The sequence below is a fragment of the Vanellus vanellus genome (assembly GCF_965231255.1).
Source record: "Vanellus vanellus genome assembly, chromosome: 5".
Taxonomy (NCBI): Eukaryota; Metazoa; Chordata; class Aves; order Charadriiformes; family Charadriidae; genus Vanellus; species Vanellus vanellus.
Window position 1 is genome coordinate 26,213,034 of NC_138910.1, and position 27,420 is coordinate 26,240,453.

Sequence of the window (27,420 nt, forward strand, 5' to 3'; positions counted from 1 at the left end):
ACAAGCTGATTGTGAAGAGTTACACTGATACTGCTGTGACCAACTGGGCAATAAAATAACATCTGAAACTGCGCATACAGGGAAAAACAACACTAGTACCCACAAAACAGTAGGCTCCAAAGTAGTTAATGCTGTTCAGGTGAGTGGGTGTGGAGTCACTGGAGAGCTGTATGAAAGCAGCAAAGGGCACAGAACAGTTGAAAACAGGAGACCTTCCATAGCATCCTGGGACAGAATAATATTAATCAGAATGATGGCTTTCCATATTAGTTCCCTAACTTTCCTCTTTGTGCCTTTTTTTTTTTTTTTTTTTAAGTACAGTCAGAAGGTCCATAAGAAGTGATATAGTAGGGAATTGGGATTAGGATAATCTAAAACTGTTCTTTTTGGCTTTCAGAGCCAGCCATGAGATGAGCTGCTTTCTGCTGGATATGCAACTCCAGCATGGTTAAACAGTCCGAAAAATAAAAATCTCAAGCCAGAATTCACCAAACAACTGGATAACTTTATTTAGCATGACTCTAACTTTGTGAATACTGAGCTAATGGAGGGCTGCTTTCCTAATCTGATGTCCCTCTTTAAACTTTTTCCTGCAACATTATTAAATGTTATTATCATTGTGGGGTCTACGTCTACCCTTTTTCAGTATCTCCAGTTCCTTCTTAAAACAAAAAAGTACAATAAGGTCTTGCAAAACAATTGGTGTTTATTATACTAAATGAAGTTATGCATAATGTTGTAATAGACAAGATATTCCTAAAATTATATACAGCACCAGTGGCAGAGAAAACCATTTCAGTTTAAACATGCCTTTTAGAAGTTTCATAGGCAAGATGATCTGAACATGAAAAATGGCTTCAATGTGTATTTCAACTTAAAAATTATGCAGGTTCTGTATTCAAAAAATCCCCAATGATCAAGTACAGAGTCTATTTGAAGAGTAAACAAAATTTTTATTCTTGTAAAATCATAATTTAAACACCACGTGCTTTTCAGCTAATGGAGCACAGGTTCCAAACAGTGCAGCTGGTTGGCAGTTTGCATGCCGTTCCCATTAGCCCCGAAGTAATCGCAGTGACAAACGATGCTTGCTGATCAGAGTCACAGACGCATAGTGTGTTTCTAGAACAATTACTCAGAAGTGTACAGAGTTTTTAGTTAGAAAAATGCATAATGCCAACCATGTCTGTCTTAATAGACTTGAAATGCCTTTGGAAGAAAAGATCTCATCATGAACGTAAGTAGTGTTCAAAGAGCAAAACAAAAATTATGTAAACTTCACATTGACTTGAAACTTAACTTTATGTTACACAATCCTTCCAAATGGCAGTTAAAATTATGCTGAGCAAAGCATTAGTAATGCTGACAATGCTGTGTGATACATCTCTCGTTATTAAGCATATTTGTTACATGAAGACTTCGCCTTGGAAAACTAGTGAGGATTTCCCTTTTTTAGGGAAATAAATATGTATGAAGTAGAGTTAAAAAAAAAGTTTACAGAATTAATAAATCAAACACTAAGTATCAACTTTTATACTAAATTAAAATCATATATTAAATATAAAGCAAGTATAAATGCGTAAGAAAAACAGGAAACAAACACTTGCATATTTATAAAAAAAGTATCAGAAGCCATACTGTTTGTCTTGCAAGAAATTGTATTTAGAAGGCTAAAATCATTTTATATATATATATATATATCTCAAATCTATGAATATAACAAGAGATAGGAACAGTATATAAATACGGTATCTTTAAATATTTACATGTGTATGGAAACTAGTCAAAGGGGGGCTATAAGAAAGAAATGTCTGTTATAAAAGTAAGATTACAAATTTTGCATACATCCATCTGTATGACACTGTTAATTTTAAACTTGCATCTTCCATAAACTAATTATCAACTTGAAAATCAGAATTGCATAGAATTACTTGAAAAAGATCACCTCATTCTGCATTCCACCTCACAGTAAAAGCTATCAGGATAACAATACAAAAATAGTAACTCAGAGAACAGGCGCCAGCTGTGCTGCCCTTCAAAGTTTAGCCTCTGACTTCTTGCTTTTAGGAACAAGAAAGACGTTGCCATCCCTAGTTTGCTGCAGTGAATATTCGCTAGGAGAGTAAGACTTTCCATCTTCATCACGTAGCATGCTGAAGACCTCAAGGTATAAGGTAGTTAGTTGCTTTTTCATTTGACGAAGGCTTTTGTCATGCTCTCCTTTTTCCTTAAGCAATTTCTCTTTCTCATCTTTTAGGTTACTCAAGTCTTGCTCCAGTTCCACTATATTTTCCAGTTTTCTTTTACGGCAGTTTTGAGCAGCCACTTTGTTCTTGCCTCTCCTGCGTATATCTCGAATAAGCGCAAGCTGGGCTTCATTGAACTGCTCCTTAGACATCATTTCATTGAAGTCATCAACAGGGAGATTGATGATTTTTTCAACAGGAAAAGGGATCTGCAGAGCTTTTGCTCTTTGCTCATCTCTTGTGAGATGAGCTTCAAGGCGGCTTGGGGGTTTATCTTTTGTGAAGGGAGCTCTGGGGTGGCCTGGACTGGCAGGGGGTTCTTTCTTTGGTGTATTTGTACACTGCAAACTAGGTGTTTGAGTGCCTGGCCCCACGGAAGAAAATACTTGGTCCTGGAATTGCAATGAGTACACACCAGCATTGCTCTGCGGTGCACTTCCAGGAGCACTATCCATGTCTTCCATTTCAGAATCGCTACAACCAAAAGTCTTATCTCCATAGGCAGATGATTCAACAGAGTGTTCAGGCGATGCTACACTAGAACTTGCATTCAATGAAATACCAGAGTCAGAATCATTACATTCTGGTACAGTTCCTGAGTGGTTGCCATTAAAAGCTTTACACAGTGAGAAATCAGAAAGATCAATAGGTTCACTTAGAATTTCTGCGAGTGATTGACTGATAGTGTTTGTCGTTGCTGTGTCACCGTTCACCTTTGTATCAATGAAAGCAGTGTAGAAATCCTCACAGAAATCAGAGTTTGAAGGGGACATGTCATTTAAAGAGTTCACACACAGCTGGCTGGTGTCTTCTGGTGGCAAAATGCTGGAAAAGGGGCCCTCAATACTATCCAGGAAATCTGGACCGCAGTTAACATCTTTTCTCATGATGGGTAATGAGCTGCAGTAATTATAGCTGTTGTGCATCTCTGTTGGCTTGGTTTCAGGGCTTGTGATTGTGCTTACCTCAGCCAGGTTATCATTTTCAATGTTAAGACACTACATGGGAAATGTAAGAGAGAAGTTGAGCGACACGTCACCAATTGATGATAAAACCATTTTCTATAACTCAAAAACATTAAATATTTTAGCAATCAGCATGCATATAAAGCAGTTATTACAACATCACTGTAACCTGGATGGCTACAAAACATTTTTACTACGGAGATGCAATCTAGGAAGAAGACCAGACACCTGAGCAGGGTATGAAGCAACTTGTTCTGGACAAAGCTATTTAGATGAAGACGGCAGAGCCTCTCAAACTCATAGCAAGATGCTGAAGAGACCCAATTCCAACACACTCCGATGCTACGCAGAAGCTGCACGGAGCCCTCCTGTTCTGCTGTACTGCTAGTGGGGATCCTGGAGCTGCCAGGTCTGAACTTCTCACAAGCACCGCTGCTAGGAATGGCATGAGTACAGTAAATGTAAAATTACTGAATGAGCCTTAATGAGCATTACTAGCACACAATTACTTTTAGCACTCAGTTTCATGTTATGCCATAGATTTCTTTTCCTGAAGAAACAAGATTCTTTTAGGATTTACTGAATGAATGAAGCAGCTGTTCAGCGCAGAGAAATGTAATTCTCGGTGAAGTAAAAAGAGTACCGACGTGAAGCCTTGCAAACATTAACTCACCCCATGTACTTTTAGTTAAGCTGGCTAACATCAGCGTGAGTGTCAAAGACTATTACACTGATGGGCTTTCATTGGCTACAAGACCAATGTTCTTTCCAACGGGGTGGCAGTTTCTTAACTGAAGCTGAAATAAGTGTGCCTGCTGTCCCCAAAGAATTAGGCAATTACCAAAATGATTCTTCTAAGAAGGGATCACACACTGATTATTTAACCAGAAGTCATTCAAGGCTTAAGCTAAGGTTTTGAATGAGAGCTCTTTCTTCCCCCACCCCCCCCCCACCCCCACCCCCCTTTCTCCAAACTTAGAGTGCATTGCCTTTTATGAATTATCTCACTTCTTTCAGAAGATTATTCAATTACTATTCAGAATTACTGCAGTAGATAGTTTTGGTTTGTTTTCTTAATCTATTTTCAGCATCACTGCTGCCTCTTCAACAGCCAATTGCCCTCATTACTTATGTGGGGCTTTTGAGCCTACCACAGCAGTAAAGATTAGGGAACTAGGAGAATTTTGAAAAATATAGGAAGACAAAGGGAAGAAGTAGACTGGCAGGAAAAACACAGTTCCTGCAAACACTTTTTTCATAAAAAATACTAGTCAGATTTACAGGCATTCCACTTAGCACATCTCTTGTGTTAACACCATAAAGTAGAGCAGCATCATGCTGAAGCACAACCATGTTCTACACTAATATATCTAAAAATAAATTTACTCAATTTTACAGGCAAACCTAAGGAACATATAAATAGAAACGTATGGATAGGAGAAAAAAAACCCACCTAGATGACCTCTGTAATGCACAAGTTGGTACTATAGCAAAGTTTTTTTCCTTTTAAATATTCTGTTCATGTTACATAAATAGTTCTTACTGAACAAATATAAACAAGTTATAATTATTAATTATACCTGACTCTTCTATGCAGCTAAATATACATTCTATTACCACCTTTTTCTTAGATAGAAGTTGAATGCAAAAGTAACCATAAGTGATTTACAGAATCTACTAAGACAACAGGAAAAAAAAAAAACAACAAAACAAAACAAAACAAAACACCATGTACAATAACACTTGTGGAAAAAATTCCTGTTGTTGTGTAGTGGGAGGTATCCCTGCCTATGGCGGGGGGGTTGGAACTCGATGATCTTCAAGGTCCTTTCCAACCTAAACCATTCTATGATTCTAGATCCATAATTCAGAAGTGTCCATTTGCAAGCACTGAAATTTTAACCGTGATCGTGGTGTAAGACATCGCATACAGAGGCAAATGATGATTTGCTAAATGTGAGGAAGTTCTGATCGGGAAGACAGATTGTGTTTTATTAAGGCCTTCTGATAAACAGCTAATTTCCTTCCTCCTACGTGTTTTTCAATATGTTATTTTTTAAAAAATTAAAGCTCATATTGAGTTATAGACATCCTACAGGTGTAGGATCCAACATGACAGTCATAATCGCCATCTGTTAAGATGCTCTTGTACTGCATTCTCTGAAATACCATACTCTTCCAAAACATCATGCTATTTTTTTCAGGTGCTTATCATGCTAAACCTTTACCTGCAACTCTGGAAGGGACAATAATTCTTCCCAAACTTGCTCTATGTTCTGCATATTCTCTGCATCAGTAAGTGGAACTAGAAGAGGTGATTCAGGTGGCTGAGTTTGATCAGAGGAAATGAAGACTGGGTTGCTATCAATCTGAGCAGGAACCAGCGACTGAAATGCAGCTGAAGAAGCCTGCAGTGTTAAAAAAAAATAAATTAAAAAAAACGAAACAAAACAACAATAACAAAAATATTCCACATAACATTTCATATTCCATATGAAAAAACACCATCAAAAAAACCCAACTTTGACATTTCCAAAGCAAAAAAAAATTGGGTTTTGGTGCTCTACCATTTCTGCAGAACAGAAAGGTATTTCTTAACAAAAACATTTTTTGTAAATAATGGGATGATACAAAAATATTCCCATGAAAGGGGTTTTCATATTAAGGAAACAAATGGGGGGGGGGAAGCTAGAAACTGGCTGGTGAAGGGCTTATCTTTACACATCAAATAGTTTGGGTTAGCACATGGAAATAAGGCAAACCAAATGCACTAACTCCAGAGCACTGCACTAAGCTCACTGTAACAAACTGACAAAGTCCACTACCATTATTTGCAGTAACCGGAACGGCTGCCATCCACTGGTATTATACACCGAATCCTGGCTGCAGGATTCAATAAGCAGAAGGAACACAAGAGTACCAATCCACACCCTCCAGACACATCCCTAGTTTAAGCCTACTACACTGCTTTCTTCCAATTGGAGTCAGCTTGGGGACAAAACTCAAATATCACAAACTACTATTTTGGTGAAGACAAATCTTAGTAAGAGAAGACATGAGACTGATCCCTTAGAAGACCACCCATGAAACCACTGTATTAAGCATTTTTACCTCATTGTCGTCTATAAATGGGAATGCTTCTGCCAAGAGCTGCATGCAGTCATCAAAGGACAAGGCCTCTGCTTCTGGTTTTGAAGTCTGTGTGGTCTAAATAGGAAAGTTATGAAAAAATGTCACTGCATCTTTGAATAACTGAAGAATCTTCCATTACAGCAACAAATGCAAATTCATTTTAGGTAACCACTAACATTATGTCTTCCTGTGAATGGAAAAAGGTTTAAAGACACTCACAAACACATACTAGAGTTTACCTGTGAAAAAACGATTGATGGCTTAGTATTTTCTGACTGAATGCGCTGAGCTGGCTGAACAGGAACAAATTCACCTGTCTCTTCGTCTAACTCCAGCTGAGCCAGCAAGGCTTTCTCCTGCTCTTTTTGGAGCTGCTCTTGTCTTTCCTTTTCAAGTTTCTTCTGTTTCTCGAGTTCATACTCCTTCTGCCGTTGACTAAAATCAAAAACTTCACGCCTTGCCCCAAGGTCTATATCTTGCCTCCAAAGGATGTCAATCAAGTTCATGTCCTGTAATAGAAATGCTTTTTTTAAGCAAGCGTCCTCTCCAGCAAAACCGGTTTAGAACAATAGTAAAGCTTTTAAATTCCATATTAAACAGGTAGACTCATGTAACTGCAGCTTATTCTCTTAATCCTACAAAATTATCTAAATGAAACATGGCTTTATACAACCTTTCTGAAGTGTGTGAACTAATGGTTTGGTTGCTGTGGCTCACACGCAGGCTCATAGAAATCAAGTGATTTGCTACAATTGGTAAGGTAATACATGAACTAGCCAGAGGATAAATACACTCTTCTTTCCTAAGTTAGCTCATAGAAAACATGAAGCTATAGAATGAATTATGTTACATTAAGAAAGTCATCTTTAGGAGAAAATTAAAGAGAACAATTGAAATAAATTGAAAAGTTGCCCATGTAAATTTTTTCAGTATGAGCTTACAAAACTGTAAAAGCTGATGAAAAACATGATGGGGGTTGTCTGAAGTAACTATAATAGCCATACTGCAAAATGTATTTTAACGTATTTATGTTCCATCCTGGTATTAAGTATTAATGTTAAAGAACTGCAGAACAGGGTTTCAGAGTCAGAAGATAACCTGGTTTCAAAGTCACCAAGTGACATACCATCACTGTAGCACTAAACACAATTATTAAGACTGGTACTAAAAAACTGTAATTTAAAGCTTAGTCTAAGATTATGTTTTAAGTGTGGTTGGTTTGGAGCAGCTGAGTACAAACTAGAGGTCAATAGGTGTCAAATTTTGGTAATCACTTGGCCTGCGGTTCATCAGAAAGTCAATCATTATCAGACAGCTAACAATGACTTAAATGTCTCGGAAATCAGCTACCCCTTGTGCCTGTAGTGTTTCAGAAGACCAATTAAACTCTGCTATTTAGGGAAAACCACCCAGTTAGTATTATTTGATTTGACTACAATTTATTTTAATTTATTGCATAAAGGTGTTTTTTTTTGGGGGGTGGGGGTGGGGTGGTAGTGGATTGTTTTGGTTTTTTACTGTTCAAATATTCAATATTATTAAGGGCTGAAGTTCAGACTATTTTCTTCTGTGAAGAAAACCTAACACTCAAAAATCATCAATTTGGATGTCAGCTGATGCAGAATTTTAATACTTGGTAGCCACAATTGACAGATGGGTAAATGCCAACAATTTCTAGCTGGTGCCTGGGAGTTTGGATTTTACTGTGTGTTTCATTATTCTTAAAGTTACCCTTTAGCGGCAGCACACAAAAATAATGTTCAGTGTTGGGCATTCTCATCAGGCTAACACACTATAAATAATAAATTTCATTTAAACAGAACTTTAACAGTTCTACACCCAAGATAATTTGATATGATGGCAAAATAAATGTAAAACATTCCCTTATCTCTAAAGACTATTTTTAAATAGAGAAGCAAAGCAACCTGAACTCCAAGTCATGTTGCCATTCAAAAGGATCACTTCTGTACAACAATTATGGCAAAAAGCTTTAGGACAAGTCCTCATGAGAACAAACCCAGTTCAGTATTCTCATTTCTTCATTAAAGATGCTATACCATTAACACTCATATTTATACATTGCATGAACTACTTCTACCAGTTACTAAAACCAGTACCTTTCTCTAAAATTGGGCAGTCTCATAAAATATTTGTGTGTAACACAATGCAGACATTCCCAAACCTAAGATATTTAATATACCTTGCTGGGAGAGACCAAACTCAGCTTTAATAGCCAGCAATGAAGAAGCTGAAATAATTACAGTGGCTGCCCAGGACAATGTTTGATCTCTGCAGATTGGCAGGGTAAAACGAACTAATTAAGTTCTGCAGTAATTGGAGATATTGCAATATGGTATAGCTTCATTAAGGGCCAGTAGTTTACCAGCTGCTCACTGTCTCCTTCTGCAGCAGATTCAAAACTGTTTCCTAGTCTCAGAGCATTTGCAATATGTTCTGGATAAAACTGCAGGATCTGGATTTTAGGGCTCACTTCTGAATTATTCATTTACAAGGCACCATTAAAAATGTAACTCAAAAGATTTTTTTTTTCGTGTGTGTGTATAATGTGCGAGGCTGTGAATTAACAGAGCTGTTTTCCTCCCCGAGTTGCAACAGACTATAGCACAAAAATAGCAGAACTGGTGCTCAGTTTCAGTTTAAATCATAAAAAACAAAAGTGATTAAAAAAAAAAAAAAAGAGGTATAGAAAGCATAATAACATGTTTTCCTTAAGAAAAAAAGCCACACAGCCTTAGTGCAAAAACTTAAGGCACAGCTATTAAGTCTTTCACCCATGCTACTGGCTGTATTTGTTATCAAAATAAGTAGATTTGAGTGCTGCCTCGTTTGTGGGATGAGAGACCTCCGAAGACACCAGCTGGCAAAAAAAAAAACTGCTGTGGCTGTACACCATCACCCCTGTGTGTGTGTGCAGCAACCAATGCAGCAAGCAGGATTATTTTTTGAATGAATATGCTTGCATGGTTTTCAGGATTTTGGGCTGTCGTTTGAGAAATATGACAGCATTGATTGGCTCCTGTCACCATTTTTCGAGGGACCGTATTTAGCCCAGTATCTTATCTCTGGCAAAGAGTTGAGCTTTGCTAAATGGTGCTGAGCTCTCCCCCGGAGAGAGAGAGAGAAGCACCTTTTTTATGTTACTTAGTTATTGCGTTTGCGGCACTTAAAACCAAAAGAGTGGGTTTTGTTTGTTTGTTTTTTTAAATTATAACCATCTACTTAGAAAAGAGCCGTCCTATTTTCAAAGTTCTATACAGCAATATTAGCCTTAATTTCAAATAACAATTCAAGTAACTACTCTTCACGTGAATGGGTTGCATGGAGTGTTTTTCTGTTCAATATGCTAATATGTAATATCATCAAGCAGCACACTAATTTAAATATTAACCTGTCATTTGACACTTATCTATAATTTCAGCCAATGCTTTTAGTAATACTGCCCTTTTCAAGAAAAAAAATAAATATCTGGGCATTAGTTCAAAGCCTCAGGTCAAAGTTAATGGAGTCAACATTTATCAGTGATTCACTAAGGAGTGAATCACAACCCTCAGCACAAGGTGATGGCAAAGAACTAAAAATAATTAAAAATTGCAGTCTAAAGCAAATATTTTGCAATTTTGTTCCATCAGCCTCCCTCTTTAAATTATTTCTCTGCCTTGTTGAACACTATCACACACATACACAGAGGTATCCAGAGACACAGGCAGGCACTCTATTTTAGATTTTCTCTGAAGCATTTTTCCCCTTTCACTGTGGAAGCATCACAAAAAATAACTGCGTATTTGACGCCTGGAGTGTTTAACTAAAGCTATTAAAAGGTATTTTACTTCTTGCTTGTGCAACAGCTACCTTCTGATTTTTAGATGCCTCAACATGATGTGCTGGTCTTAGAAAGATTCATTTGGAAGGACAAGCGAGCACAGATTCGCATCCAAACTGGAGCTCGTGCACTGAGTCCTGTGGATGATTCATCTGACCCAGGGCTCCTTGCTGCCCTTTGGGGCCACGCTAACCACTTCCCTTAATATCAGATGTATTTACTGTAAAGGCGCCAGCGGTCCCTCATGTGACGGAGTCCACAAGTGCCCGTTTGTTCTTTCCTCTGTTGTGCAATTTCTTGAATTGCATCAGAGGAAACGATGGTTTTGGCAGAGCCAAGAGGCAGTGCAGGAAGAGCCAGGACTACCCTGCGGGAGGAAGGACCTGTGCATGTGAGGGATTGCAGCCATGCTTTCCCCTCATCTGGAGCTCCGCTCCTTCCCACTGAACAACAACGCCTATTTTGGGGAGAAATATACTAAGGTATTTAACATGTGCATTACCGTTGTCCAAGATTTCTAACTTCTGGGAAAGGAATATGATTTTAATGTTTCTCCCAAGCAAACACTGATTTGATTTTATCTCTAATATTTTCTTCACAATTCTGTAAACAGAGAAAGAAGTTCTCTCAACAGATAAGGACATGCTTTGCTTTCCCATGACCCATGTAAGCAGGAGGTGCCTTGTATTGATTTTATTATTTTTTTTTTGTTGTTCATTTAGTGATATGCTCTTCCAACCACATTGATAGCTTAGTTTGGACATATAAAGGCACTTTTAATAAGATAAACATAAATGTTAAACAATTCACATTAAGCCACCATCTGGCCCCCAATGGAAATTTTCATGTTTTAGATTTACATATCAGCATTTGCCATCTGGGCAGAGTCTGTTATACATTTTATGAGAAAATCTCTGACTACATTGTAAAGTTTGACAATTAACTCGTATTGCTTCTAAGCAAACATATTTGCAGTAGAGTAAACAAAAGCAAGAGACCCTGTTTTCATGTTATTTTCATAGATTGACTTTTGTGCTTTGAACAAAATGCTAATGTTTCATTTCATCCCCATTTAGTTTATCTGCCTGGTTTTGGTTTTGTTTGGAATATAAGCCATTTACAGGTAGCATTGGTAAAGAGGAAAAATCCAGCAGCCCAAGTGTCAGCAGAGAAACAATCTGCTATCTCAGACAGCGCTTTCAATGTATTAGCCATCCCCTTAATACAGGGCGCATTGTGGGTTTTGCACATTTACTTCTTATAGTCATGCCTTTTGCAACATAAACTGGGATAACACTAGCAGAATCTCTCACTAGACAAGGATTTGTTTTTCTTTCCCAGGATCCATTAGCACCTAGCTCCAAGAAGAGAGAGGATTTCAGATTTCACATGCCAGCATGAATAAATGAAAGAGCAACAGAAGCAATAGATGCTGCATCCAGCAGAGAGCTCAGACCAGGACCCCAGAAGAAGCAAGAAAAAACTCCTTCAGCATACTCACAGAATGAGATGGCAAAGTATCCCCCAGTTCCGATTTGTTTTCCAGAAAGTAAAAGGAACGAAGAAAAAGCACCTTAAATTTTGCTGTATTCAAAAGAATGTGTAGCAAGTGAGTATCAAGGACCTGAGAGGCTCCAAGGCAAGAATGAAATGATCAAGCAATAAAGCAAACACAAGAGGAGTTGGAAGCATCTCACCACTTAAGAAAAGCACAGGCAGTGGTAGCAACAGCTGAATGTGTCCCTCTCATTATCCTCAGGAGGAACTGATTTTGTTCAAGTAGGTTTTAAGAATTATTCATAAATCATTCAATGTTTTCATATGATCTCCAAAATCACCATAACTAGTGGTTTGCTCAGTAGCAACCAATGATAGGACAAGGGGTAATGGATTCAAGCTGGAACACAAGAGGTTCCACTTATATTTGAGAAGAAACTTCTTCTCAGTGAGGGTGACAGAGCACTGGAACAGGCTGCCCAGGGAGGTTGTGGAGTCTCCTTCTCTGGAGACATTCAAAACTCGCCTGGACGCCTTCCTGTGCAACCTCATCTAGGTGTTCCTGCTCCGACAGGGGGATTGGACTAGATGATCTTTTGAGGTCCCTTCCAATCCCTAGCATACTGTGATACTGTTTGTTTTTGAAATCTTTTTCAAGGCATGCTACTAATTTAATTACAACTCAAAATTACACAAAAAAATCCTGGATACATAAGCCTCATGCTTAAGAGAAAGCACAGAAAGCAGATAAAATTAGCCCAACACCGTAACTTTTTAAAAACAATTGAGTTTTGAAAGCTGCCCACAATTTTCAATCTCTTACAGCTGGAAACTGAAGAACAGAAGTTAATTGAAGAATGTGGAAGGGACAGTGAGGACATGAAAAATTTGAACAAGCAGCAACCCTTACGAGAAGAATGGGGAAAAGAGAATGGCAGGAGCTATTTATGCTGGAGAGCAGAGGGGTACAATAGCAATTTTAGATGTCTGGATTTAGGATTTGGAAGTGTGACAGAACAGACAGCTGTCAAACAAACCCATGTGACAGCAACCTGTGATTTGTGAATGCACAAGGTCAAATTCCAGACTGCTCTGCGGAGCTGCTTGTTGTCCCCCATTCTTCAAGACCTTCCAGGAGGAAACAGGGTGCACGGGTGGGTGTGAGGGTTTTTTTCGTTTGTTTTGGGTTTGTTTGTTTTTTTGGTTTTTTTTTTGTTTGTTTTTTTTTTCCCCTCCTGTCTTTCATACCTGTGCCACTCACTGATGGTGTGACTGGACTGACACCAAACCAGCCTGCTTCTGCTTCTTGATGCCCATTTGCTCTTCCTGGCCCTAAAAAGGCTTTGGATGCCTGCTGTCTCGGTCAGCAAACTCTTTTTAAGGCCTGGCAGACTAACTTACCTGAAAAAGGACTCTGAAAGGGTTGGAAAGCCATAGCTTTAAAGAACTGATGTTGTAAGAGAATTTCCAATCCATGCCTATATAACTAAGCCTGTTGAAAAGTGCTGACCATGTGTCTTGGTATTTCATTAGCTAAGTGATTAGCCTGTTTTCTCCTAACATACGTCTCATATTTCAGACTGTACCTCCCACTGTATTCCAGCAGGCTCTCCTAATAAACACCAAGTTGTCAGGATCTGCTCTTATAAATTAGATTAGTTGAAAAACTCCTTGGCTGGATTGTTCAGCATTCTTAAGAAAGTTTCACTACAAGCCATGTCTGGGCATTATTCTGACAAAGACAGGGAGAGGCTCTGGCTGGCTGGAAGGATAATCTTCCTCTACAAGTTCAATTCTGGACACTACCCACCCACTCTCCCAACCCTCACTCCAGAAATAACTCCTCTGAGAAGCGCATGATTTATGTGTTTCACCTGAAGCGTCATCTTCCAGGAACAGTACCAACAAAGGCTATGACTGTAAGATCTGTATAGCTCCCAACATGATGGTTTTCCCATATGATACATCGTATGGGAAGCAAGCTTTCCAAACTGCCAGGGAAAACATATCTATTCTCCAGTAACAGTTAAAAGACAGGAGCAGGAATGTAACTGCAATAAAGAATAGCTGTTGTAGGCTGTTTATGGTCATTAATGTACTAACTTCATTTCAACTCCCAAAGCTGCAAAATCTTAATGCTAACAGTAGAGTAAGACCACAGCAGGTAAAGAAAAACAGCCTCCTCAGAAAGACAGCAAAGAAAAGGAAAAGGAGGAACATAAAGAACAGTTTACTTCTTCACTTTGACAAGTTTTCTCTTTTTTCTGCAAAATCAATCAATTGCCACCTCCCTGCCACTCCTTAAAACTGAACTTGTGCGAGAGCCTCACAGCACTCCCTTCCAGCCTGGGGCACAGCAGCAGGAGGCGACATTCTCCTCTCTGGCTCATTAATCTCTGGAGTCAGAAATACGTATATATATATATATATCTATATATATATATCTCCTTTTCCCACCACATTTGGTCTGCCTTGAGGTGACCATTTCTGGTACAACAGATCAGGGGATTCCTGCTCAGTGCTGCAGATCTTTTCACAGAAAATTGTTTCATGTTCTATCTCAGACACTCCAGAAGTAGCTGTGTTTTTCTAAATTGTTTAATCAATACATATTTTAGAAGGTAAATTTAGTTTAAAATTAGAGTTTAATACAGGGTATGTGGTTTCCAGGGGCTGAATGGTCCCAGGACTGATTCTGCCTCAACATCTTTTTTTTTAAAAAAAAAAAAAAAAAAAAAAGAATGGGGGGGAGGGGGAAGCCCAAACCCACTGTCTCATCTCTCTCATTTACACGGCTTACAGAAAACACAGTCTTAAATATGACATTGGTACTTATTTTCTTGGTACAATATCTGATTTTTCAACAGTTATTCTCTAGTATTGACGGCCAGATTTCTCATGCATTGTATCTGCTCCAAATCCCCCTATTTCTGCCTTAGCCTAAAGGAAAAGACAGTGATGTCTAATGTTGTGAACTGATGATGAACTTTTCTTCAATAAATTTAACTATGCCCATATTTACAAGTACTACCCTGGCTGCTAAGCAAAAGGCAAAAGTGGTCATGGGTGTCACCCCACTTCTTCAAACTTAGTCCTAAATCTCTTGACATCCCAGAGTGCTTTCTGGAACATCAGTGTCTAAAGCAATGAATCTCACATGTTTTCAGAGCTTTGCTGTTTCAGTTAGACAGGTTCCATTCTTCCCTTTTTGGTCTTAATTATATTGTGTTCATCTGAATTTCACTTTTCCACAGTATATTTGTCTGGTATAAAAGTGTTGTGTTCCCTTCTACTCAAGTTCTAAATCCCTCTTTCAGCTTAACAGAGCCATTTACTTGCTACTTCTTTATCTTGCATGAGCAGCATTACAAAATGATTAAGTCAATAAGCACACAAAGTTAATATGTATTCAAGCTACAATCTATTACACAAGCTGCATAATGAAATTGGGAGGCTGGCAAAAATAGGAGATTGTTTTATAAAAGAGTGGGTTAGGCTGTCTATTTGTTTTTACATGCTTGATACATCAACAAAACTGCTGTGTTGGCCCAGCAAGTAAACTGAGTGACTCTGTTGTGGCTGACTTCCTAGCTGTTGTCTAATCACCATGTAATGCACCACCTAACTCCATTTTGAAAGGTATTCAAATAGCAGCCATCTCAGACAGAGTTCCTCTTCATTTCAGGAAAAGCTGATCTTAATGGCTTTATTTGTGTTTGGGGTTTTTTCCTCCCAAGTCAAAACTACATCATAAAAAAACCTGGCATTTATACAACAAAAAAATCCTTACCCTACATGTAAAGTAATAATATGAAAAAATATACAGTGTCTGAAAATACTGCTCTTCTTTTAACCATAGGGAAACAAAAGCCTTTGACTCCCAATTTATTTTATATATTGAACCTACGGTACGTGAAAACAATTACCTGTGAAATGATTATCTTCAAGCTATCCTGCTGAACCCAGCCAGGCATGTACTGTGTGCGGACATTGCCACAGGCTATTCATTAGTTTATCTAAAAGAGGATTTGTTTATAATAATGGCTCAGTCATCTGGGAAACACGATCCAGTCAAATTATAGCACACTCTTATGTCCAATGAAACAAATCAGGAAGTAAGAAAAGATGAATATACAAGCAGAAAAGAGAACCTAACAAAACTGCAAAAAACATTTATTAGGTTGTATTAACCTTGGGTCAAAACCCATAAACCACTATTTTGATTTCATCGGGATTACACACTTTTTGGAAAAGCCTGTTTCAAACCAAACATGAAAACAGCGTGTTTGTTTGCGAGTCAAAACACTGTCCAGGATTATTTAGAATCTTTCTTGTACCACACATTTTCACTGCACTGGGATATTCCTGTAAAGCCCCCATTTTTAGATACAATTTTGCTGATGGCTGGGCAAATTATGGGAACGGGCACCTTATAGGTCATTACAGCTGCTCTACAGCCTGGATGTGGAAACAGGGTGCTCTGGAATCACAACCAGCATGTCTCACCGAGTTTCACTTCACGGATCTCACAAGCAACCTTGTTGTTGTTGCTATACCCAGGCCAAGCTACAACTACAAGCAACAGGAATTAATCTGTGTGGGCTAAAAAGCAGCAAGGTTCACTAACTGTACTGCCAGACAAATTCATCAGCCCTCCTTCAGTAACACAGACATCTACTCCGTAAGGCTGCATCAAGGAAATTCTTCCACGCTTCCAAGCTGAGCTGGCAAAGAAAGAGTAAGGATGCTTTCAGTCTCAGAGAAGTTGCCACACAAACACCTCATCAGCCCAGAAGTACTATCTTAAGACTAAAAGCTTAAGGATATGGTTACATTGCAGGGAATACAGCTTGCTCCAGAGGTGGTCAGCAGTGATGTGTTCTGTATACAGCAGCCCACATCTGGCAGAGTATGTAGGTGCCTATCTCCTACTGCAGTCTGTGGGGCACAAGTGTTAAATAACTTTGTGGATCAGAGTCTTGCAACTAATGTGTACTTTTCACATACATGATTTATATAGATAATGCTGGGAATTTAGTGTCAGTGCAGTTTTGACTAAATAAACAGGGCTGATTTATTATTTTTTTTTAGTGTTCAAGTTCAAATATACTAGGAAAGATTATTCAGTTTCTACAAGGGGAAAGAAAAAAACCACATTGCTATTCAACTGCTTACCACTGGACAGTACAGGATTGTAACAGATTTGAGGAAGGCAGGCCCTTGTAGCAAATTTTTGCTGTGATGACACTATCTTTCCAAACAAGTAATTAATGGTTAAATGGTTTATTTGACACCATGCACAGCCTTCATTAGTGACATACTACAGAAAAGCTTCAGTAAATAACAATACCATTCAGCTGTGCACTGATGACCAAAAATGTTCTCCCTAAATTTACATGAAACATCATAGAAATCGTTATTTAATTTGCATGAAGGGAGTCTGTATAGCTTTTTTCCCTTCCTCCAGCCACACCAAGATAGATGATGAGAATTGTTTTTCTATAGAATGAGGTAAGGATAGATTTTACTCATTTTCTTAAGCACTTGTAATTCACATATTTCTCAGCAAAAAGCAGTCCTCTAAAAGCCATCAACCCCCACAAAGGTTTCAGGAAGCTCTTCCACTTGAAGGTCCTGCAAAGTTAAAAAACTAAACCAGAAAGCTCAAGAAGGGTCACCATTTCAGGTGTCCACAGGCCAATTTATTGGGGTTTTTTTGTACACGATGACAGCTTTTGCTTAAAGAAGGTAAACCCACTGAGGAACTGAACAACACTGTGTACAAAACTAAAGCTTTATGTGGTGCAATCCAGCCCTCACTTTTTAAAGTCCTACGCAGTACTCAATTTATAAATTCTGAAAGCAAAAAGAGTTAATTCATCTTCTGAGGCATGAACCAGAGTAGGTTCATTTTATACCTCTTACCAAATTATATGAAAGCAGCAATTGTCAACATCCTCAAAAGAACAACAAAACTCCCCAACTCAACCATCAGTAATTGTGCCCTTCCATCCAAATCAAGAGCCTCCACTGCCCACCAATTTCCTTGGGGCTTCCATGTCTGTCCCCCTTGGAGTACACAGGCATCTCAGCCTGTACAGTTGGTTATCACAGGAATACTTGTTTCAGCCTTCTCATTAAATGTGTAGATGTACCCAAGAAATCAAGCTAGAGGCCAGTCCCGGATGCATGTCCCCTCACACAATCTACCAGCACCTCTGATGGCCAAAACAAGACTGTTTGCCACAAATAAACATGTCAGTATACCTCTTCTATCCATAAGCAGCAAATGTACTTCAGGAATGTTAATACAGCTAGCAAACAATAAATATTGGCAGAGTGAGGCTATCCAGATTGCAAATATATTACAGTACACTATATTTAGCAGACTGTTTCTAAAATCAGCATTTACAGCTGAATTTTTCTAGTAGAAGACATTAAAGAAGATTTAATTGCTTTCCAGATGCAATTAGAATCAAAAAGGTTACGATCACTTGTAAAATAAGAAAATACGAATGCAAAGAAAATGTCAGGTTTGGATCTTGAACAGTTTTCTGCCTTTTACTGAAACACTTCCTTATGCCTCACTTGGGGGAAAAAAAAAAACAGATTATAGAAAATAATCAGTAAAAATTGCAAGATTCTAAAATTCCTCTGTAGCACACAGTTAATTCAGACAATGAGAGACAGATCTTGTTAGGGTAAATCACTGCTCAGAGTTAGCTATGAACTGTTAGTTCTGTCATTACTACTTGCATTTTGTAAGACCTTGTTCATCATCTCTGCCACAAACACACACAATTCATCAAAAACTCTCATGCCAAGCTTCTCTGTGAATTTAGAATAATTCTATGGCTCTGACCCTAGTAACAGAGTTTTTCAGAATAATTTAAAGCACTCCATTAACAGTTTCATTATTTAAGTGGCTTCCATTCTTCATTTTGTCAGCAAAAAGAAACTTGAAGAGATGAGAGATGTCTAGAGATGTTCGCACTGGTTATCAGCTGAGCAAGGATTCCTGACAGTAGTAGGTGGACACTACATGACTTTAGTGGCAGACGATAAAGGATCACAAAACAAGCTGGAAAACATTCCACAGAACTACAACATTTCACTGAGTCACAACAATTTATACTAGTTGGTTCAAGTACTAAAACCAAATTAGAAAGCACAGTATCAGAAGTCAGTGTGCTGTAATTCTCTGTTACGGCATATACAGCTATGAGGCATCTAAACATGATGTGCATTTCAAAAGCCAAAGAATTCAATTTAAATAATTTGGAAGACCAGCTGTCAGAAGTCATGACTTAGTTTCAAATATAAGTTCTGTTTTACCGTGTTACACTATTTTAATAGTACCATTTTTGTTACTGAAGTACTTCTATTTTCATCCTTTGGTATCTTAGATCCTACTTGTTTCAAAAGTCTACTCAGGTTTTTCTGTGGGACAATCTTCCAGAAATTCCTCAGCTGACACAGATCTGCTCAAGACCCATTTGCAGTAGGGGGAAAAGAAAGTGCAAATATAATTCAATGTTATAAAACAGAAGATATGTCCGTGTACCTCGTGCCAAATAATTCACAGAAGATTGCAACAGGGTCTACAGTACGCTTGTTACAAGGACACTTAACTATTATTATAGTGCATTATCTGCACAGGTGCACACGTATCAGTCACTACCTCTGCGATACCGGTGAAGACAAGTGTTAGTGTAACAAGCTGGGGTGGAATACTCCAATCAACACATCTTGGATGACCTCTGTCACTAAAGTCTCTATGTTCTTCTTACAGCCATGAAGCTTCTGAAAAATCGTTACTGAGATGAGTTGCATCAACCTTCAGAGCTGTCAGCCCGCCCACCCAGCCATGCCACCCTCTTTTGCCCATCATTTTATTACCCAGCTGAGGGCGGAACATGTCATCTGGTCATCTAACTGGAAATACCCTGTCTTAAGACAAAATTCAGCCGTCTTACCCAACTGTACATAACTCAAGGAAACAATTCCTGAAGACAGAAAGAAGAAATGATCGAGCTTCCAGACCCAGGCGGCACGAAACACAAATGCCAGCTGTGGAGCAGACAGAAAGACCGGCCATCTTACATGGGTGCAGGCAGCATTCAGAGTGGCAAATCTGCATCGACCGCGTGCCACCTGGGAATTCTGAATGGGGATCTTCCAACAGCCCAAGCAGCACAGGAATTGCTCCACTCTAATTATATCAATAAGTAGGGAGGTACTAATTTTACCACAAGGGTTCAAACACACAAAATCCCCCAAGATCTTTCTCTCATAGCTCTTTATGGCTAAACCATGGCGACGTTCTGAGCAGGAAGCAAATCAAAGTCACAGCAGCTTTTCACATAATTCAGCTGTAGAAAAGTCACTGCTTCAACATTTAGTGGGCATTAATTTCAAACACAGCAAACAGGCACACCCTTAATCATAAAACAAACCTCTTCTTAAAGGCAGGCTATCAACTAAGCACCTTCTGAGTCAATTTCTCAAGTATGCAAACTTTGTTTTGCAAGCAGTCTCCAGGAGTGGGTTTTCTTATACTTACAAGAGACAGCATGTAAAACTAATACAGCAAACAGCAATAAAACTTTGAAACTGCAAGACAGAGGTGGGGGCAAGCAGGGAAAAGCCGATATCTTTATGTTTCATAGTCATAGAGAAGATACTTCCTTAAAAGGTTTGAAAGAGATGGATTCAAACTGGTCTTACATAACTTGTTGCTGCAACATCAAACTTAAAGGAACTTTCTTTTTTTCTCTTCCCTTTTGTACTTGCATTGGTCATAATAATGCTGCAGCAGTTAGACTAAAAGTCTTGAGACTCTGCAAGACAAGTACAAGGTTGGGTGGTCTCAACCCCCTCAGTACTGCAATATCATCAACAAAAGACAGACATACTTCTTTTAATGGTTTAGTTTATCTGTAAAGATAGGAAAAATTAATAGTCATTTACAGCACCTTCGAAGTAACAGCTAAAAATAAACACTGTTTTATATTCCTTCTTCTCAGTATAAAAACTGCAGCTAATCAGGCCAAAATCAGGAACATAAACTGACAGAATAAGAAACTTCAACCAAATGTGTAGCATATAAATCGCACCCACGTAAGTATTATTATTAAGCTACACCCATTCTGCTACAGTCTTGCCAACTAGTACTCATGCTAGGGATTAGTAATATACCAGTGAGCAGAGGTTAGACTCTGCTGGTAAAACAATGCTAACTTATTAACACTCTTATTAATTCCTATTGGCTTTCCATCATCACCATGATGAACATATCAAACCACTTGAATTAATTCTTTTAAAATTAATATTAAAGTAGAAATTAAGAGCCAAACACAAAGCCCATGTATCAACATGTAACATTAGAAAAATCAATGTGTCAGTTAAAGAAAACTTAACAAATATTTCACCAAGAATTCAAAATGGCTAAAGACAGAAAACAGAAGATGCTTCATAAGATGAAGATAAATCCTCTCCTCCACAGCAGTTAAATAATTAAGCATTTTTATCTTTACTTGATGTTGTTACAGACTGCTTGGTTATGCAACTAATAATTAATTTAAATGTATGGTTCTGAGAGAATTTGCTTCTATTTGGAACAGGCACTGTTGGGCTATGTACATCAAGGTAAAACTAAACTAATATTAAAACAAGATACCCTGCTGGGGAACGTATTTTTTCATTTCCTTATTTTAAAAGGCGATAAAGAAAAACTAAGAAATATATATCTAAAAATCACTGAAACAAAGCTGTCCCGTGCTTGCTTCAGTACTGTGCTGAACAGAGTAGTAATACTGTTCTTATACTTTAGAAAAAATTAAATGCTAAATGATCAATTAACTTCTTGCTACTGACAATTAATATGTGACTGTCACCAGCTTTGCCTGTACAGAAAGCAGTTACTGGGTAGGAAAGATAAAAGTACACAATGCTTATATCTTTACTTGAAATGTATTTGCCGGTATCTGTTTCAGATAAGCCCACCCTAGTTTAAAGCAGTTTTACACACCACCGACAGTGTTGCTGGCCTCATTGCTTACTGGCTGGTTTAATTGTTTACCTTAATAAAACAAATATGCCATAAAAGTATTACTCTTGAGCAATCCTGAGCAGAATTTCAGTTCACTGTATATCAGTCATCTTTGGATAACACTAATTCAAAGTCATGATTTCCAGCTCCTCCTACCTGACTCCTCATTGGTCTATGTAGAAAGACTTGCATAGGTAGCAGATGAAGTGTTTCCAAAACCAGTTAAACTGGATTATTACTGGAAAAAAAAAACAAAACCCAAGACCAACCAACTAATCTGCCCAACGCATTGTATTCTTTTCCCGTCACCTAACGCTGTATTCTGTGGCACAAAGTCCTGCTTTGGTATAATACACTGTATCAGAAAACTGAACAGACTTCAAACCCTTTCAAGTTCTCTAGGAATGTGCTTTATTAAAATAATAGGTTACTTAGGGTTGGAATGAGATGGAGGCCAAAACAAACTTTAACTAGGTGATTAACCTGTAGACTTTGGAGGACTTTTTGCTGGCTGCAATTCAAACACAGCAGCAGGGAATTAATATTTAATTCATGCCGACGGGTTACTGCCTGGACTTGTACTGCACTACAGCCAACAGAATCATTGCAAATACATCACACTTTCACAAATTGGCCTAATTTTAGTGAATTGTTTAGTCAGTTTAAAGCTTATCTTTATAATTTCAAAGCGGGGGGGGGAAGCAGTATTCTAGACACAAAAATAAAATTCATTCTTTCCAATGAAGCACACATCCAGTGTTACAGGCATGGGCACAGTTGGTGTCATTTGCTGTCATCATCTGACCTTTCTATATTTGCTCCTCCCCTAAGCTTCCAAAGATTTTCAGTGACAGATTCTGACATCTCTTGCTGTTTGGGGGTTTGTTGCTTCTGTTGAAGGACCAAATATAACAAGATTTTACAACTATATAGGAAAAAATACATTTAAAAAATAGTATTAATTGATTTTACTGAGAAAGGAAATGAACAAATATTTCACTTGGGTCCCTCCACTTCTAGTGTTCCTCATAATCTCACAAAGCCCAGCATATTCCACAAAGGTATCTGAGGCTTCTTGAACAAAAATATATTCAAATTCAATATGCTATTGCTACCATCATTTCAGTCAGGATCACAAAGGCAGCAATGTATATCAAACAGATATTTGTCTGCTTTGCAAATTTAAGATATAGAACTTGAGGAAAATAAACCAAAAGAAATCAAAAGGGTATTTAGATGCAACACTAGAGATAGTAATCTGACACATTTAACAATATCCTTGTCCCTCAGGATTATACATAACCTTCTGCTTTCTTATTCAGGATAAATTTTACACCATCTCTATTTTTTAAATGAAAAAAAAGGAAAAAATAAAAAAGTAAGGGACAGAGAGACAAAATTAATTCTTGCCCATGAACATTAGTGGAAAGTGCACACAAACCTTCCTAACCACCCACACAGTGCTATAAAAATGTCTCAAGTTCTTTAAAGCACACAAGATCATCCAGCTGCCCTCTGCTTACACTGAATGTTCATTTTGTTCCAGTTTGGTCTCTTTCAAATATTTCCCAACAAATTTTCAAAGCCAAACTCTTCTCCAACTTTGAGTCCTAACCACAAACATCTTCAAGTCGGATTTTCAGAGGCAATTAACTTCTTGCACTTCCATCAATTTCCAATATAAGTGTAATTAGCACATTTTAAAGACAAACTACAGAACAGTGTTCATATGATGGATATTTACAACAATAACAATAATATCCAATTAGCTGTTGTCCTAAGGGATTGAGAAGGTCAGCTCCTATTAGTTTTCATTTCAGCTAAACATACTACATTGCATACCACAGGCTTAACTGAAAGATAATCTTTGGTGAGTTTTGAAGGAAAGAAAGCTGTCAGTGAAGCCTGATATCAAGGTGAGCACAGAAGAACTGAGAGGGTCCACATAAATGTATTTTTACTTAAGGCAGAGTTTCTAATATTCTCTCATCTACTTCCTCCAAACTTGTCCATAATTTTAGTAGATAGTATTATATTCAGAAATGCGGATGTTTTCTTATATTGAAATTTATCTACATACATAAATAAATAGACATTTCTACAGCTATATTGATCAGATATTCCTATTCAACAAGGTTATTAAACCTCATTATCAAGAAACAAAAACCCCACAACCAACTCCAAAAACAAAGACTTGTTGCCAGGCCTGAGAGGGGCACTTGTTTGTCTTTCCCTGCAAAACCTACCTCATGTGGAAATGATAGACCATTAGGGAATAAAAAATAAACCCATTCACTTGACAATTTAATGCAGCATGTAAAAAAAAAAAAGTACGTGTAATTCCTCGTTAAAGCCCTTTAGTCTGAAGGGATCACACTAATTGAGCTGGAAACTCTTCAGGGCAGTTCTCTAGGTAGAAAAACCCTAACAGATAGACAGGCACTCCTCAACTATTTGCTTACTTGGCTTTGTCAATTGTTAGTTGGTCTTACTTCAGTCTAAGTGCAACACACAGCTACATTCTTTGTGTTGGAAAGTGAATTCTTTTTGCTTTCTTCTTGTTGCCCAAACCATGACAAAGGCTCAAAATTTAATAACTGACAAGCTCGTTGAGCTGTTTTACAAGGTTACAAGCAACCATTTCAATAACTTCGAATTTACTGAAGGAGAGAACAGCTACTATGAGAATATCGTGCTTTTGCAAGTGTGATTTGAAACATCTTGACACTTGTTCCATTGCATCCTTTTTTTCTTAGCTGTTTTCACATCTGTGTTGTTAGTGTGTAACAGGCAACATCCTGTTTCACCTCTGCATACAGAGGTGCATTCTATTTCCAGGCAGAGAGGTATAACAAAGGAATACTTTTTTCAACAATATTGCAGGCAATGACACTGCTAACTCCAACAGAACTACATGGCAGAAAGTGGCGACTTTACACTACGGTTAAGGAGCTAGATCAGTCCCAGTCATAGAATCATTTAGGTTGAAAAAGCCCTTTAAGATCATCAAGTCCAATGACAAACCTCACACTGTCAGGTCCACCAAACCCATTCCTGGAGTAACTTAGGGCAGAATGCATCCCTAGAGAGAGATTTGCATGCCTGTCTGAAGGCCGAAGGAGAATCCAAGTCCTTCACATTCACCTTTACTGCTATGACAACTGCTACCAGGCACACAAAAGACTAAGAGCTTGTACTGTATTTGCACAAGCACACACATTTCCCATCCACTAGCTTGCAAAATCTGAGGGGCTAAATGAAGACTGTGCTCTCATTTTGAGGGAACATTTTATAGGAAAGGGTACTTGAATTTTCCATTTAATAAATACATTTAAAAGTGTATGTCAAAGATGGCAATCATCTACTATCTAAAAAATGCAGTGCCTTTTCAGGCTAGGTCTGCAAGAGAAGAAACCAGCAGCTGTTGAGGTCAGATAGGAATATTGCAACAGGTGGCTTGGTAGAAAGGGTTTGACAAAGTAGGCAAACGAGTAACAAAAGCTAGGTTTGCTTGCAGGGAAGTCACAGTGGATTGGGCAAGAAGGCACAAAAGCAGGTATTCAGGAATCACTCTGTCCAGATTCTCTTGGAAATGAGAGCGAGAATTCCATAGCTGCACACTATAGGCAAAACGAAATTCACGGGGTGTTTACATAACACAGGCCAAGAGTCTGATTTTTGTGGCAGTATTTTCCAAGAAACCGAGGAGGCAAGGTGGAGGTCACAGACGTGCTACCCAGGGCTAGAAAAACACATGGGCCAGGCAAAGCCATGAGTGGCCCAAGACAGAAAAGCAACAGCGTTCAGGGAACAGAAAAAGGTATATCCAACACCACTAAAGAGATGTTACCTGTAGGATATACCCACTTATATATCCTAAAGGATGGACAGGCAATGTTAAAAACAACCTCTATCGCATAGAATGTATTGTACTGACATACACTGAAAAAGCCTCAAAACTCGAGTCTTAAATTTGTAGCATTAAAAGAAATAAAACGGCTCCAGATGAAGTTTCAAGTATTACTTCTTTAAACCTACCACTTGGTTGACAAGGCCATGTTTTCCATATAAAAGCACAAGAAAAACACATAGCAGTTATATAAATTTAAAACGGAGTTCAGTTATGTTTTCAGTTATTCACCCCACTCTTGTGCAACTACTTTGCAATTCAGAAGCACTGAACTTCCCCAGGCTTTTGGAGAAGAGGTTCCATAACACAAGAGTGCAAAACACAAGCGCACCCGAGCACCCCCCAAACCTCCAAGAGATATGCCTCGGAGGAGACCACCGAAACTTAACCTCCCCCTGTGCCAAAGCCCCCGAGAAGCACCCGGGCGACAGCCCCTCAGGCCGAGGCCGGGCTCATCCCGGTTTTGGCTCCTCGGGCTGCGTGTGAGAGGCCGCACCAAACCCACAGCCGCCTCAGGGAAGTGCATGATTGTGCAACAGCTCCTGCCGGCGCGGCCCGGCCCGGCCCGGCCCGCCTCGGGCCGCACGCTGCCGCGGACAGGGCCCCCCGTCGGGGCAGCTGCGACGAGCAGCCGCGCTACGACCCAAGGAAACCTGTGGTAACTCACCCGAGTAAGGAGCGAGAGGCGCCCGGGCACGCCGGGGGCAGCGACGCGAGGCTGCGCCCGGGGCGGGCAGCCCCTCCGGCGGCGGCGGCTGCGGGCGCCTCCCCAGCCGCTCCCTCAGGGACCGGCTCCGACCCTCTCGCCCTCCCTGGCTCCGCCGAGCTCCTGCCCTAGCCCGAGGCTGCCCGCAGCGGGCAGCTGCCGCTAAGGCGGCTCCTAGAGACCCCGACTGACCTTTCCGCCACCGGCGCGGGCGGGAAGAGACCCGGCCCGGCCCGGCCCGGCTCGGCTCAGCCCCCCCTCCCCCGGCGGAGCGGGGCGGGGGGGGGGGGGGGGCTGCGGGGGCCTCGGCGGCCCCGCCCCCACCGTGACTCAGCGCCTTTGCAGGGGCGGGGCGGCGCCACGTGCTCCGCCAGCCTCGTGACCGCCCGCCCCGCCCCTCGCCCGGACACCCCACCGGGTCGGGCGGGGCCGGGCCGGGCCCCACCGCGGGATAGGCCAGGGGTACTTCCGCCGCTCCCGCCCGCCGGTCGCGCTCTCACCTGGACGGCGAGGGGCAGCTCGATCTCCATGACGCGGGGCCGGGGGATACGGAAAGGCCGGTACGGCACGGTGGCAACTGGCCCGGTACCGCCCGCCCGCTCGCTCCGGCGCTGTTTGGGGACGGAGACGGCCCGGGTCGGGCCGGGCCAGCGGCCGCCCCCGCGCCCCGCCCCGCCGCCGTGCAGCCACTCAGCGGCTGCGGGAGCCCACGGAGGCGGCTCCTTTCCCGGCAGCGGCGACGGCCGTACCGGGAACGTCGCCTGCCCCCGGCGATTCCGCGGCCCCCGCCGTGCCGGCGGCCCCCGCCCTGCCGCGGGGCCACCCCCCGGCCTGCCCCCGGTAAGGGGTCAGCGGCATCTTGGTCCGGCCGCACCGGGCGGGCATCGGTGCTGCCCGCACCTATTGCCGCTGCCTGATCTGCGGGTGTATCTGTGCATTTCGTACTGACACAGCGCTCGTCATCTTTGTGCCGTCGGAGAGGTCAGCGCCGGTGCGGGGAAGATGGAAGTGACGGCAAAAGCCGGCGGAGGGCACCGGTGGATGGTCCTGCGGGAACAGAAAGGCGAGGTGA

The 27,420-nt window shown here is 40.2% G+C and overlaps 1 protein-coding gene across 3 annotated transcripts; it reads right to left on the bottom strand.

Moving 5' to 3' along the window:
* Positions 1-686: 686 nt before the first annotated feature.
* NFE2L2 (NFE2 like bZIP transcription factor 2) lies at positions 687-26,976 on the bottom strand. 3 transcript variants are annotated; one of them, XM_082483361.1, is made up of 5 exons: positions 26,849-26,976; positions 6,583-6,852; positions 6,323-6,418; positions 5,440-5,619; positions 687-3,244 (listed from the first exon to the last, which is right to left on the bottom strand). In XM_082483361.1, the coding sequence occupies exons 1-5, from the start codon at positions 26,876-26,878 to the stop codon at positions 2,036-2,038; spliced, it is 1,785 nt and encodes a 594-aa protein (XP_082339487.1). In that variant the 5' UTR covers positions 26,879-26,976; the 3' UTR covers positions 687-2,035. The 3 variants fall into 3 exon arrangements, with proteins under 3 accessions (XP_082339487.1, XP_082339489.1, XP_082339488.1); XM_082483363.1 differs by lacking the exon at positions 26,849-26,976 and adding an exon at positions 26,310-26,585; XM_082483362.1 differs by lacking the exon at positions 26,849-26,976 and adding an exon at positions 21,889-21,912.
* Between the last annotated feature and the right edge of the window lie 444 nt (positions 26,977-27,420).